The 14,814-nt window shown below is 40.5% G+C and overlaps 3 protein-coding genes across 13 annotated transcripts in view; 1 reads left to right on the top strand and 2 right to left on the bottom strand.

Annotated features, from left to right (window-relative positions):
• The window catches only part of hppy (MAP4K3-like protein hppy), a 49,617-nt gene extending 42,529 nt beyond the window's left edge, over window positions 1-7,088 (bottom strand). For 2 of the 11 annotated variants that reach the window (XR_003389540.1, XM_018028172.2), the window contains exons 1-20: window positions 6,837-7,087; window positions 6,692-6,749; window positions 6,279-6,434; window positions 5,931-6,163; window positions 5,595-5,858; window positions 5,320-5,515; window positions 5,148-5,248; window positions 5,002-5,069; window positions 4,455-4,538; window positions 3,770-3,808; window positions 2,939-2,992; window positions 2,261-2,328; window positions 1,848-1,994; window positions 1,445-1,620; window positions 1,171-1,375; window positions 899-1,082; window positions 546-823; window positions 384-467; window positions 219-311; window positions 7-133 (exon numbers count right to left, since the gene is read on the bottom strand). Coding sequence is in view for 10 of the 11 variants with exons in the window: in XM_018028172.2 (XP_017883661.1) it covers window positions 7-133; window positions 219-311; window positions 384-467; window positions 546-823; window positions 899-1,082; window positions 1,171-1,375; window positions 1,445-1,620; window positions 1,848-1,994; window positions 2,261-2,328; window positions 2,939-2,992; window positions 3,770-3,808; window positions 4,455-4,538; window positions 5,002-5,069; window positions 5,148-5,248; window positions 5,320-5,515; window positions 5,595-5,858; window positions 5,931-6,163; window positions 6,279-6,434; window positions 6,692-6,749; window positions 6,837-6,947 (2,726 nt within the window). In the remaining variant the exon portion in view is untranslated. Of the gene's footprint in view, window positions 1-6; window positions 134-218; window positions 312-383; window positions 468-545; window positions 824-898; window positions 1,083-1,170; window positions 1,376-1,444; window positions 1,621-1,847; window positions 1,995-2,260; window positions 2,329-2,938; window positions 2,993-3,769; window positions 3,809-4,454; window positions 4,539-5,001; window positions 5,070-5,147; window positions 5,249-5,319; window positions 5,516-5,594; window positions 5,859-5,930; window positions 6,164-6,278; window positions 6,435-6,691; window positions 6,750-6,836 lie in introns of all 11 variants that reach the window. The other 9 variants (XM_018028653.2, XM_018028336.2, XM_018028255.2 and 6 more) reach the window with 9 other exon arrangements.
• Window positions 7,089-7,209: 121 nt separating this feature from the next.
• On the top strand, window positions 7,210-11,214 carry Wdr24 (WD repeat domain 24). The gene is made up of 13 exons (XM_018031741.2): window positions 7,210-7,315; window positions 7,400-7,744; window positions 7,814-7,930; window positions 8,034-8,256; window positions 8,327-8,540; window positions 8,681-8,929; window positions 9,009-9,169; window positions 9,279-9,462; window positions 9,536-9,689; window positions 9,761-9,884; window positions 9,957-10,458; window positions 10,531-10,692; window positions 10,785-11,214. The coding sequence occupies exons 2-13, from the start codon at window positions 7,648-7,650 to the stop codon at window positions 10,911-10,913; spliced, it is 2,316 nt and encodes a 771-aa protein (XP_017887230.1). The 5' UTR covers window positions 7,210-7,315; window positions 7,400-7,647; the 3' UTR covers window positions 10,914-11,214.
• On the bottom strand, window positions 11,065-13,795 carry Aldh (Aldehyde dehydrogenase). Its single transcript, XM_018031869.2, has 8 exons — window positions 13,700-13,795; window positions 12,883-13,128; window positions 12,565-12,811; window positions 12,150-12,484; window positions 11,952-12,089; window positions 11,719-11,883; window positions 11,498-11,655; window positions 11,065-11,424 (listed from the first exon to the last, which is right to left on the bottom strand). The coding sequence occupies exons 1-8, from the start codon at window positions 13,793-13,795 to the stop codon at window positions 11,277-11,279; spliced, it is 1,533 nt and encodes a 510-aa protein (XP_017887358.1). The 3' UTR covers window positions 11,065-11,276.
• Window positions 13,796-14,814: the final 1,019 nt, after the last annotated feature.

The following is a 14,814-nucleotide window of genomic DNA, read 5'->3' as shown; positions in this document are numbered from 1 at the left end:
ACGTACTTGTCTGATCCGAGTAATCTGTACGTTCTACTAGGATCGCTGATCTCTTGCGTAACTTCTCCGTTCTTGAAACTCCGACCTTGCATACCATGCTTGTGGAATGCTAATACGCTATCTGGCAAACAGACTGAAAGCAACCAAAAATCGTTATACTCGTCGTCGTTTTAAAACGTATGATAAAAACTGTGTCTCGTTTTGGCAAGTACACTTACTGATCGATTCGATTTGAAAGTTAAAATGTAACTCCGACATGTGCTTCCTGCTGGATCTAGGCTTCCCTTGCAAAGTTACTACTTTGACTACGTCTAGAAAAAGACAAGTACGATAGATACAAGAAGTAGTAATAAATGTTACGCGAGGATCCACTTTATACTCACTGTCGTAACAGACTAATATCGCATTCTTCTCCAACTGAGTAACGTTAATAACGTGAAGGTTCTCCCGTCTGGGTATCACAGTGGCTACAAAATGAAATAAGAAATAAGGAAACAGTGTTTCGAATATATTCGATGCGCGTAAGCAAACGGGTATGTAGGTACCTGAACCATCCATATCTTCGAGTTCGTCGCTGTGAAACCAATTCGCCCCGGAATTCATGTTGATCAAATCCAATTTCAATTTGTTCTGTTGATATGGTTGCTTCACAGACACGCACACCATCGGATACTCCATCTCGGGAGTGATAATAATTTCGAATACGTTCAACGGCGATGGTAGCGTGCACTCGAAATGCTTTAGAAGCATGAACTTGTTAAGCGGATCGTACCATTGCATCAGAAAAATTCCCGTCGGCATTGCTCCGCACAAATATTTGTACCTGCGTCAAATGTTCCATTATACATCCTAAATTTTCGATTCGAGTATTTACCCACTATAAAAATTATATAATTACCCGTTATACGGGTTCCGTCCGACGCAGCACTTGGTGCAACCCTTCGTGTCCGGTACTTTAGTAGTCAGGGCGAACTTTCTAGGTACCAATCTCTCAGGTATTTTGTTCATGTGCAGCGAGAACCTATGAGTCTGTTTGCTCTGCATCGCCAATAAATCGTGTCTATACAGTTGAGGAGTTTTCCCTGAAATCCCGATAAGAGTTACACGCGCTGTAATTATAATCGAAGTATGAAAGCGTCTAGGAATAAAAAGGAATCTCCGTCGCCTTACCAGATAAAGACATAAGAACATCTTTGATGACGTACATCCAGATGGTACGTCTCGGATATAATTGGTCTATCGCGGTCTCGTGAAGTTCGTTCAAGTTCAAGTTGTATATACCCTCTTCCGCGGCGATTAACAAATGCTGATCCCTCGTGTCCGGATGGATCCAACTCGCGGTACAGTGTATTCTTAACGGGCATCCATTGAATACCTAATGGCAATTATTTATTTAATTTGAGAAGTCGTATCGATTTTTCCGCAAGACCGAGGTCGAACTTACTTTTGAGAAACATGCACCCATGTGAACTTTGGGTGTCGGTGGCAGTCCATTACTGATGGGTCTGGGCGGTGTGTGACGTTTTCTGTCCCTCCTTCGCGGTGGGACGGGAGGAGTGTCGGATAACAAGTCCGGGCTCATACTTTCCCTATCACCGTCCCCTGGCCCCTCGCTTTGCCCTAAGAGAAATTCGCTCGATTAAATGAACTGTTTGTTATCAAGCCAGACTTTACGTTCGCAATCCGAGAGAAAAAAAAAGATATTTTACGAGCATGCTTTCGTGCAACGGTAATAGTTAGTTTAAAATTGAAAAATTAGGAAGGACGAAGGGATTTTTCATCTTATTTCCGAGAGAGGAGTTCAAAAGAAAGAGCATAAAGAACGATTTTAATTAGCGTGCTCCTACCATTGGATCGAGGGGACTCGTCTCTGGGGCCACTGTCAGAGAGAGATCGTTGACGTTGTCCATTGACAGTGGCCAAGGACTGAGAACTGCTCACCAGACCGTACAACTCGTCCACAGAGCTGTGTCGCCTGGGACTTGCTTGCGATCCTAAGCACCGAACCTACTTTTTATACTACCGCCTTCTCGATACCCTCCACAATTTTATCGCTTAATATTAATACTATTTCTAGACTACGTTCCATCTCTAACTAGAGTTAACTCGCTTTCTTCGATTCGTTAAATATCGTCCCGGGACTTTTACTTATCAAAATACGATTCTTTTAGAAGTGTCTGCAGGCTACCAACGAATAGTTAATATGTACAAGATTTTGTGCAGAACGATAGTTCGATAAAGTAGATCGAAAGAAAATTACCTGACATATTATAGTACGGGCAATGCACTTCACATTCGTTTGACGATTCCCCGAGAGGAAGGGTAGCTCTGCAAAATAATAAATAGACAGGCAAGCGTTAGGAAATATTACATCGATCCGGATAATTGTTCTTTTGCAAAAAGTGCTACTAGTGTTAGTCAATTACAAAAATAATAAAATAATAATCGAAAAGTACGTATTAATTATAATACTAATTAGGTAAGAACTGAAAGATTTGTAATATCGTTTACACAATTAAAAAAAAGAAGAAATAAAACAAAATGTTAGGGGCGTGGAAGAGCCGTAATAGATTAAGTGAGCGTGTATAAAATTATAAAAGACTTTTATCATTATTGTAAGCTTTCGAGAGTGTCTATAGGGTGTCTGCGAGTGGTGCTCGGAAATAAAGAAATATTTAAGCAAGGATCGTACAAATTAATTATCAACGACGAGTCAAGGTTCAGGGATAACTGTACGATTTCTTCAGAAAATCGGATTTACTGTTTTTTCAATTGATTACCCTGCACAAGTTACACTTTAATATCCACAGAGGATCGTAAGACGAGGAACGAGAGAGGAAGACAGTTACTTCGAACCGAAAGTAACGAAAATAATGGAACTGTATCTACAACCAAAAGACGAAACAACCTACTGTTATATTTCTTTTCGTTTACTTACTGCAGGGAATATAGCTGATCGCAATGCCCACCAACCATCGACATTGCATTCCCCCTGCACACATGAAACTACAATCATATACTATAAAACGATTACGTATTATTTTCCCATTCACCCTTCCAATTTTGTCACGGATTCAATCTTCCATACTTATACAACATAGTACCATTTACTTTTCGGGGGGGGGGGGGGGGGCGTAAAAAATATGTTGGATCGTACCCAGCTACCTTTACATATTGCTAAGGGATAACGTTTTAACATTTCAATCAAGGGGTGACGTTTCAATAACTTCCATCCTTTTGTTTCTTCGAGGATTTATTGAATGGGCAAGCTTAGAGACACAATTTCACGTATTCTCAACACAGCTGATGACTTAAAAATAGAGTTTGGACGTGATGCATTAAAAACCGTAATCTTTAAATACACTATACGAATACACAAACTTCCACCACCAACATCGTCCAGAGACTGACAAACGACTTCTACTCAAAGAGGGTAGCATGCATTCGAACGAATATTAAAACGTCTATCGAAATCGTACGAAGTTGGAAATAATTCTACTTACTTACAAACACGTTCTTAAGTGTTAATATCTGTAATGGGCATTACGGAGTAAATGGGGACTGATCGGTGGCAAGGATAAAAAATTGCTTTAATCAAATTGAACGCTTCGGATGGAATGCAAAATATCTCATGGCAAACGATATAGTGGAAAAAAATCAGTTTAGTAAGAAGCTATGGTAGAAACTAAAAAATAATGCGAAATGCGAGGCGTTAGGAAATATTTGTGCAAGGTGCAAGGTGCAAGGGAAAAGGGTTACCTGCCAATACCTTAGCAACAACTCCTCATCAATGTACTGCAATAGACTCCTGTTGGGAGAAATTATTAAAATTACAAACTGATCAGAGAAATTAAAGCTACGAGAATTAAAAATGAGCAGTGAAAAGGATCAAACGCGACGTAGGGATGAACTATTATTAAAGTATCGTATTGATTCAAGATTACGATTCAATATTACTGTGCTGAAAATATATTCCACGTCCGGGGCATAAATTTTTGTATCTTCTAAGTAACAAATATAATTTTTTATGAAAATAACTGAACGTGGCGATAATACTTACGCGACGGAAGTAGCGAACGCGTCAACAGTCTTTTTTTAAGCCTTCGTTTCGATCATGCAATATTCATATTAACTTATAACAATTGTCATGCAAAATGTTCTATCGCTCGACTAAATCAATGATTAGAAACATAAAAAAAATTAATCGTAATGACTACGATAAAAGCTGGATCGCTAGATCTCTTCATGCTTCAAATGTTTAGTCATATTCTCTATCGATGTAATTAAAATGGCATGCAATCGTATCTACTGAAAACCTCAGAATACAACTCTTAATTAAAAAAGGGTAATTCCATCTCGTTTGTACTTTTATTAATATACCCGTTTGGGATGTTAAATGTTTTTTGGACAACCATCGTACGTTCTCACACCAACTATCAGCGACGTTTCGTTACCTTAAACTCATATGAAATATCTCTGTGCCCGTTTTGCTTCGACGCGACTCTCTACTATCAGTCGTAACGTTCGCGCCAATGGTACTGATACAAAAACAAACTGTATCATTTCTAAGAAAAATATTACACGATGGTATAGAAACATTACGCAAGGCATCGACGACTTCGTCTAAATAAAGTAGCTGCTATAAATTCCTTTACGGAATAAAAAAAAAGACAATTGAATCCACGTTTCTTAGAAATAACTTAAGTTGTTAGGAAATTCCGTTCTCGCCGTTCCTCTCGTTAATGACCGAGATAATTTATGCAAAGCGGAAGCGGACGTGCCATATGCAGGTCGATACTTATTAGAACGAATTGCTGTTTCGCTTCCTATAGCTCGGAGAGTCCGACTAAACTTTTCAAACGTTAGGCGTTGTCTATCGTATCAAGAAAAGAAGAGATTCGAAGCAAAACAACAATTACCATATTAGTGGAAGGATCTGTAAGCATCCCGACCCAATATCTTACGATGTATCGGTTTAAAAAATTCGACGTATGTACTTACTTTTCCTGCACGTCCTCGAACGCAGATCCTATACCGCAATCCGGATGGACGTCACAGTTACGAACAGCCTAACAATCCCAACATAAAAAACCGTTTCATAAATTGTCATCGAAATTATAAGAAAGACGCTTACAAAAATGAATTACCTTCACGTTGTTCATAATGTCCATGATATCCCATGACGGATTACCGTCCACAGACGGAGAAATCGCGTCTCTTTGTAACGTTCCATCGAGATTAATTTGGTCTGTAACGCGAAAGTAAGTTATAGAATAAAAACATCGTTTATCAACGGTCAATTAATATATGGATATGTACCGTCGCTATCCAATTGCGGTATAGGACTTTTTGGTCTCGGTCTCGCGGTGTGTCGCGACGCTATCCTCTGCGGAACGTTGGGCACCGCCCCGTCCTCGTCCGCTTCCAGATCGGTGAACATATGACTAGGATTCGATACCTTTTGCAACAATTCCAGGGCTAAACGTTTGCTCATTTCCCCTTGAAAAAATGCATGCTGAAACAGAATTTCTCGTTGAAAATAATATGCGTATGTAAGTATCCTGCTTGCCGCAGGATCCATTACACGAACTGACCTGCAACAACTTCTCGGCCGTCGGTCTTTTTTTAGGATTTTTCGTTAGGGCGACTTTCACGAAATTGTGAAACGTTGGACTCCATTTGTCGCGATCCTTTAACGTGGGCGGCTTGAAACCGGATTTTGACATGAGAAAAAGCGCTCGCATCGGATGCAGATCGAACATAGGTGGCTGCAATTCCGCTAACTCTATCGCGGTGATTCCGCACGCCCAAATATCACATAGTTGATTGTAACCACCCTTCCTTTCGACGGCCGCGACCTGTAAACGATAGAACGTCCAATCTAACTTTCCGAGTAATCCCCGTCGAAATAAATCGACGACTAGTGATACCTCTGGTGCCATCCAATACGGAGTGCCGATAAAACTCTTTCTTTTATTAATCGTCGCGGTAATTTGCGCCGATACGCCAAAGTCAGCTAATTTCACGTCGCCCGCTTCTGTCAGTAAAATATTGGCACCTTTGATATCACGATGCATCTTGCCCATGCTATGCAAGTAAGCCAATCCTAACAGAGTCTCTCTGCACATGTATGCTATTTGTATTTCTGTTAATGGTCCAGTTACTGCAACATCATCACAGAAAACCGCGTTGTCATGTCACAGTTTCTACAGTGTATCTTAAGTAGCATTTCTATGAAAAATATTCTTTCTTTGAATACTGAAAGTTAATAAACATACTGTGATATATGTCCTGTAGGGAACCACCTCCGCAATATTCCATACAAATCCACAATTTATCCCTTCTCAAGTAACTTCCATAATAGGCAATAATGTTAGGGTGTCTACAATCTTTCATCATTAAAATTTCTTGTTGAATTATTGCAAAATCATCCCCTATAACATTTAAACGAAATATACGTATTATACGAATGTTCATTGTTCGTATAATTTGATTACGGTTCACAATAAAAGACGACGGAATAAAATTTCAAACGAAATCGTATTTGCATAGAATAGGTATTCGTCGAGCGACGGGAAATGAAAGGTGTATCGAATTAAAAAGTATTTTACTCGCGTATTCAGGTACACAAAGTTAATCGTACATAAATTGAAGCACGCGAATGGTTCGAAAGAAAAGCGAAGGAGCATACCTGGTTCCAGTTTGATAACCTTAATCGCGGCGAGGTCGTTCATGGAAAGCCTTTTGGCCTGCGAACAAAATAAGAAAAATCGAGTATTACGCGAGCACTACGACTTTGGAAGCAACCGAGGGAGGAAAACCGAAATCTCGCGAACCTTGTAAACATCCCCGTAAGTCCCACTGCCTATCCTCTGAATGAGTTCGTACTCATCTTGTGGATTTCTTCGGCTTATGTCACTGGACAACGCGTTCGCGTTCAAAGCCATTCTAAACACGGACACCCGCCGATCTAGCGGCTAACGAGCGTAATTAATATCTACAAAAAGATTGTAACGTTAAAGTGTAAAAACACATTTGTCCGTCAGAACGTCACTTTCGTCGAAACATCGCCATTGTTCACAACAGCTCTGCGCTCTGAGTTTAGTCACTTTGCACTTGCTGCTGGCCAAGCGGTTCTTACGATCTATCGAGCTAGCACGTCTTTGGGAACTAACTTCGGATTCGTAATACCTGAGTATAGTAGGAACTCTGACTCTCCAAGGAGTTAGTATAGTATGCGTATCGGGACATCAAATATTTTGTGCGAAATAAACAGACGTGTGGTTATTAAAATCATTAAAAACTGCAATAACAGGTACTTGCATGCAGCACAGTATAACAGGAATAATGAATTTACATTATTATAGAATTTCGACAGTTGTGTAATTGATTATTTTAGATCTGTCGAATTATGCTGTGACGTGAAAGTCATACTGGAATAGGAATGTATTAAAAAGAAGTTATATCAATATTATTAGTACAAATATGCTTCCGAGCGTATGCTTGTTTTATGTGAGTATGCATGAAACTGTTTTACGAATGGTTTCATACAGGAAAATCACTTTATAATACATAATTATAAGTTGCTACGTGTCAAGTCGTTAAACGTTACACACGCTTGAAAATAATCTGTAAAGGAGTATTATCATGATTTCGAAAACTGTCTGCATCACGCAAGAAGGTCCAGCAAACGCTTTGGCGCTCAACAAAGATAACAGTCAAGTCGTTATAGCTGGACGTAATGGTAATTGTTCAAGCTTACTTTACGAGGATTGATCCATGGGAAATTCAAATCATTGATTTGATGTTACAGTCTTTAAGATATTTACGTTGTTGGAGGATAGATTCGAAGAAACTTGTAATCTACGCGTTGGGAAAAACTTGAACTTAAACTTTTCGTGCAATGACGTAGCATGGAATCTGATAGATGGTAATCTTTTTTAAAGAACGATTATTGTGACCACTTGTTCTTGAATACATTTAAGATAAAGAGAGACCGAAAACCAGCTGTATCTAATTTTTATATTTCTTAGATCACATACTGGCAACTGCTGCTACCAATGGTGCAGTGGTAGTATGGAATTTAAATAAATCATCTAGATCGAAACAGGAACATGTTTTTATGGATCATAAAAGAACCGTGAATAAAGTAAGTTTTCATATGACGGAGCCTATGTGGTTGATATCGGGTTCTCAAGATGGTACTATGAAATGTTTTGACTTGAGGATAAAAGAAGCTACTCAAACGTTTTACAGGTAAAAACGATCGAATCGGTAGATATTGAAATAATATGTACGAGAATGCGAACAGTGTCGTTACTTTCAGTAATACGGAATCGGTACGTGATGTACAATTCTGTCCTCATTCGCCACATACTTTTGCCGCAGTTTCTGAAAATGGCCATGTGCAGCAATGGGATTTACGTAAACCGGATAGATACTTCCAACATTTCACTGCTCACAGTGGTCCGATATTTGCCTGCGATTGGCATCCCGAGACCACTTGGCTGGCAACTGCTTCTAGGGATAAAACCATTAAGGTAAATCAGGATTTAAGAGGGGAAAGGAAGGGGGTTCGATGACTTTGCCCAATATCAGGACAACATAAATAATAGAAATAAACTGTGTACGGTCTACGCTCGGTGCGAATAGATATTTCAAATGAAAATGTTCCAATCAGGTTTGGGACTTGGTAGGTAAACCTAGTTGCGATTACGTTATACACACCATAGCGTCTGTAGGCCGTATAAAGTGGAGGCCTCAACGGAAGTACCATATATCCAGTTGTGCACTTGTGGTGGACTGCAGCATAAACGTATGGGACATTCGAAGACCTTACATACCTTTCGCGAGTTTTAATGAGCACAGAGATGTCCCAACGGGTGTCGCATGGAGGGGCAATCCGCAATCGTTTTTATCAACCAGCAGAGTAATAACAAAATTACAATACATAGATTAGATTATTGTCTACTTTGCGAAAAAGCATAGATGAATCATTTCTTTTACAGGATTGTACATTATATCATCACGTGTTCAAAGACGCTACCAGACCTGCAAGCAAAGCGAATCCGCAGGGTATCGCCCTGAATCCGAAAGGAGATATCGCGTATGCTTGCAAAGTGAACGTCAACGTTACGACTACGATGAAACAGTTGACTAATATAATGAGGTAAATGAAATAGAATCCATCCGCGCTTGTGAGCCGCCGCCTCCGCCGCCGCCGATATCGAAAAAACGATGGAATCGGAGCGAGAAACGAATCGCGTATGTTTTTGTAGGAAAACACCAGCGACGAACGATACATTTTGCATGGCATCCAGCGTTATGCACAGATTCGCGATTAATATGCCACGAGAGCCAAAGTGGTTCCGAGTTTGTGCGGAAGGTTATTTGCTCTCTGGAAGACTGAACGACGTTTGCGATCATAATGCTACCATTGCCAGAAACGCTGGTAGAAATGATGTACGCAATCGTTTCATATTACTACTTGCGTACACGAAAATGATATTAACGTAGAAACATTGACTTTAATCAGATCAGTACAGTATGGAATATAATAAAAACATTGTACGCGAACCCTATGGGATCTATATTGAAAACTCCACCAACCGCTTCGAAAGAGGACATAGTGAACACGTTGAACTTAGCGCAGATCACAATAGGGCCTACTATGGATCAACCGAGCGCAGGTAAAAATGTGTACGTGTATCGATCTGATAAAGGAATATGCCCGTAAACTTTTTACGTTACTCTGTTTAAGTACACGAAAACGATGTGAAATCTTTGCAAGGAGAAGCAACGGGGGCGACCAGCGGAGGTGACGACGAGACAGAGACGGACGAGACACCGGAAAATCAACATTCCATAGGATCGATGCTACCTAGGTACCGTTCAATGTAACTCATACCGCTGTCACTGTAATGTACTCGGTATATCTATACATGGAATTGGTTTAGTTACAAGAGAGCATTCGTCGACCACAAGGGACCATCGAAGGGAGACTTTTTGTTCGGAGAGAGCGAATTCGAACCGATAATGGTGGAGTACACTTCCAGTTACATGCGAAACCTGATAAATAACGATAACGACTGGACGCTGTCCAAAGAAGCGTTTCCTCTGCGACACGAGATAAAAGACAGATCTCCGCCACCTGAACAATTTCCGAATCAGCCGCCAGATATCAACGAGGACTGCGCGTCGTTGATGATCGAAGATCAACCGAGTCAATTGATAGTTACGAATATCCCGAAGCCACAGTTTTGGGATCCTACGCACTTGATCGAAGAAGCTTTGAGGCATCATGCCGCTCTCAGAGATATACAGACCTCGGCGTCTATTCTTATCGCGTTAGGGGAGAAACGAAAAAACTTGAACATCGAAATCGCCATTCAAGAACATTGGATAATGGAGTATCTGGACATGTTGGCGAGGTTTAAACTGTGGAACGTGGCCACACAGGTTCGTTATCGAAAGTGATTAATATGTTAAATATTAATGTCTAATCCGAATTAACTCGACACGGGTTGACAGATAATACAATCGGTTTGGATCCCATCCATATCGCAACTGAATCAACAATCGACCACGATACATGCATGCTGTTTGACTTGTTCGAAACCGTTGCAAAGGGCGGCATGGTTCTGCGACAGATGCCATTCATCTCATCACGCGCTTTGTTCAGTTTGCCATCAAGTAAGTTCGGCGAAGTTTAAACGTTCGGTTTAACTCGTGCCGTCATCGCACATTTTATTAGCCCGCACCTTTCATTGCTCTTTCTTTATTAGGTCGTTAGAGGACTTTACGTGTGGTGCCAAGGATGTACGCACGGTGGTCACGTCGTTCACATGAACGAATGGTTCAGTTGTAACCGACAGTGTCCCACGGGCTGCGGTCACGTGTGCGAATACACTTGAGAAAAAACACGTACCTTCATTGTTACGAATTGCCAATGTCCGGTTTACGTATGCGTGTGTGCGCGTATTTTAGTCACTCCTTTGTTCAAGACTGCAGCGATTAAGATCAAAGAAATTGTTCTATACAGCGTAGACAATATCCAACATTGACGACGGGTAAATTATTCTTTAATCATATTTTTGTAATTTGTACAATATCATTTATGACGAATGTAGCTAGTTCCTGTAATTCTAATCGTAAGATCACGTTTCGTGAGATGGTATCATGTAAATTATATAAAAATATATTGGTATTACAATGTTTCTGCTCTTTCTCTCGCGACTTCTTAATAGTATAAAAAAGTAATAGTAAAGATAGTTTATCTAACTGTTCTTTTGGTTTACTTTGACAATAACGCTTTTGACTTCGGTGTACGCTTGGAGTCCATACTCTCCAAGTTCTCTACCATGTCCCGACATCTTATAACCACCGAACGGTACCTGAGGCGTCAGCATGTTGTACGTGTTAACCCTGCAACAAATATCGTAAGAACGGTACCAGATTGGTTTCTCAAAAATCGCCCAACTACGTGTACGATACGTACCATACAGTACCAGCTCTGAGACCCTGCACGATGTAGTTTACTTTGTCGATGTCTTTCGAGAACACCGCCGCCGCTAATCCGAAATCGGTGCCGTTTGCCCGTGTGATAACTTCGTTCAAACTGGTGAACTTGAGGATTTGTTGAACCGGTCCAAAGATCTGTGAACAACACCATAATACGTGGTTATGAATTTCTTTACCGCATCTACACGTGTATCATACCTCTTCTTTCGCTATGGTCATGTGATCCGTGACATCGGCGAATACCGTTGGCGCGACGAAGTATCCCCTATCGCCGACTTTTGTACCACCGGAAACTAACTTCGCTCCCTGCTGCTTGCCCGTTTCGATCATGGAAATGATTTTATTCTGTTGTTCTTCATCAACCTGTTTGAATTGGAAAACGGGGATCAGTGCGGTCGGCAGTAACGACGGCCAAGCGATTGTTCGTATACCTGAGGACCTTGTTCTACGTTCGAGTCGAACGGATCACCGACGACTCTGCACTTAGCACGTGCGGCGCTTCGTTCTACGAACTCGTCGTAAATATTATCCTGTACGAAAGTCCTAGACCCGGCGCAGCAGCACTGACCCTGATGAGGGAACGGTCAGTATTAGCGAATAGTCTAATGAAAATCATCCAAGAAACGTACCATGTTGAAAAACAACCCGAAATGTGCTGTTTCCACGGCATGGTCGAGATCGGCGTCTCCTAAAATAATGTTGGGAGATTTTCCACCGAGTTCCAACGTGGTTCTCTTCAAGTTACTCAAAGCAGCACCCTGTTGCACCAGTTTTCCAACTTCGGTCGAACCGGTAAAAGCTATTTTATCGACCAAGTTGTGGTTAACGAGCGCAGCTCCGGCTGAACCAAAGCCGGGAACGACGTTGACCACGCCATTGGGAAAACCAGCATCTTTGGTCAATTGCGCCATGTATAAAGCTGTCAAAGGCGTCTGCTCCGCAGGCTTCAATACAATAACGTTCCCTGGAAACGCGTAAAATACAAATAGCGCGAGTATGTACGATATACAGGAATACGTATCGTCAACAAAATGGATAAGATACCCGTAGCCAGAGCTGGAGCCAATTTCCAAGCCATCATCAGTACAGGAAAATTCCATGGGATAATTTGGCCGCAAACGCCGACCGGTTCATGACGAGTGTACGCTAGAAAATTTCCATCCATGGGAATCACCTTTCCGTGATTCTTATCAGCCCACCCGGCGTAATATCTCAACGTTGCTATACTCGAGGGTATGTCGAACTCGTACGCCGCCGAATAAGGTTTTCCATTATCCAGTGTCTCGAGAGACTGGAATAGCTCAACTTCTCAAATTCTGTTTCGAACGCATACTTACGCGTTAAAACGAAAAATGTTCTTACCGCGATATAAGCGCGATCACGTTCCATCAAATCGGCTAATCTGTGTAAGAGCGCACCGCGCTTGGAAGCATCCATGGTTCTCCATGGCGAGCCTAATTTGAAGGCTTTATTGGCAGCGTTTACGGCTACATCTATATCCGCGGCATCGCCTTCTTGTATTTCCGCGATCGTTTCGCCGGTCGTAGGATTTATCGTAGGAAACGTTTTCCCTGTTTTCGATCGATGCCATTCGTTGTCGATAAATATCTATAATAAGAATAATAATACTAGTCGCGTAAGCTACGACTTTGAATTCGAACGTAAACATTTGCGTGTCCCGTTGTTCATTATTTGTTCTCCTACTCACATCTACTTGTCTTTTTCTGTTTTCGAATTTCTTTCGACTATGACAAAAGAGTATCGAACAAAGATTTTAATTTCGTATCGTTTACATAACTGTGAATCTTATGTAAAAATTGCTAATAAAACAGATGAATTACATATGATAATGTATATTTTTAATATACATTATCTTTAAACGAGATAAAAAATAGCGGAGAGGTTGCGTTGATAGCTTTGTAATCCGCGATATCTTACCACTCGATTTTTTCGGCTATTTTAAGATAAGTAAATTCTGCGATTTTATATAGTAAAAGAATTGTGAACTTCTACTTTTTCGATATAATAAATGATTTACTTCTGTGATCATCTTTACGGAGCTGAGGATTAAAAGACTATCAAACAATAAATAATGATCAAGTACAGGACATCACTACTAACCTTATTCGTTAGGCACCGTGACTATAATTAAAATTGATACGTATTATTAAATACTTACTCCTGTATAAAGGACCGATGGATTCCTTTCGGGTTCTGGTCTGGCCGCAGTGGATAAATATCGCGTTAATTTAACTTTTTTTAGTAGTCGCAACATTCTACTAGCTTCTTTAACGTGTTTCTTACGAGTAATTTATCTTGAACTTGACAGTCACTATTGTTTTGCCAATTAAATCAAGTGTTATGTTGCTCGGTTGGAAGTTGGGACGTTACTATACTTAGCACGACGTTGTCATCTGTTTATCACCAGTTCACCGGAATTCTTCTACACAGCGGCAGCTACAGTACTGCTATACGATAGTTGGCCAATTGCCTACTGTTCGGTGAGATCTTTGTATGCGCGTCGCTTGCGCGCGGAGTACCAAGAAGTTGGCACACCAAGAAGAATGCTAAGGAGTGACAGTCTCATAGGACTTCGTGTCGCACGAAAAATTCTCCAATTTTGTATGCCCTCAAGAACAAATTGCCACCGAAGTAAGAAATAGCAAACCACTACCCTACTTTGTCTTTGAAATGTTTTGTCGAAGAGCAATCAAGAAAAATGTTTGTTGCAAACAATTCTTGCTCATCCTAGCGAAAAATGCTTCCGACGAAAGTTGTAACTGTAAATGTCAGCTACAAGAAAGGTCTTATGCAAAGTCCGTCTAATTCCATTCATTAAGGAATAATTGACGGTGAATGTAATAATTGATTGTCCTGAAGTATTCGAGACAGAAAAAAAGTGTATATGACCTTTTTTACAAGTAATAGCAGTACCTACAACTTTTACTTAAAGCATTCTTCGATATTTTGACAAAAAATTTTTTTTCAATTTTTCCGGGATTTTTCCAAGGGGTACCCCTTCAGATTTTGCGAAATTTTCGTTTTTTGCCAATAACTCCTAAACTGTTAGACTTACGAGAAAATTGCATATAACCTTTCTTGTAGAGGACGACGAGATCTACAATTTCCATGTAAAATTTTCTCGCTAGCCTCAATAGTTCACGAGTAATTTGCGAAAAACTGTTTTTTCGTTTTTCGTTAATAACTCGTAAACTATTAATGCTAGCGAAAAATTTTTATATGGAAATTGTAGATCTCGCCACCCTCTACAAGAAAGGTCTGATGCAATTTTCC

This window comes from Ceratina calcarata, unplaced genomic scaffold (genome assembly GCF_001652005.2).
Source record: "Ceratina calcarata isolate Rehan_Ccalc_2016 unplaced genomic scaffold, ASM165200v1 scaffold1, whole genome shotgun sequence".
In the NCBI taxonomy this organism is placed as follows: Eukaryota; Metazoa; Arthropoda; class Insecta; order Hymenoptera; family Apidae; genus Ceratina; species Ceratina calcarata.
Note: the sequence above shows the minus strand (reverse complement) of the source record. Positions and strands in the feature narration are given on the sequence as shown.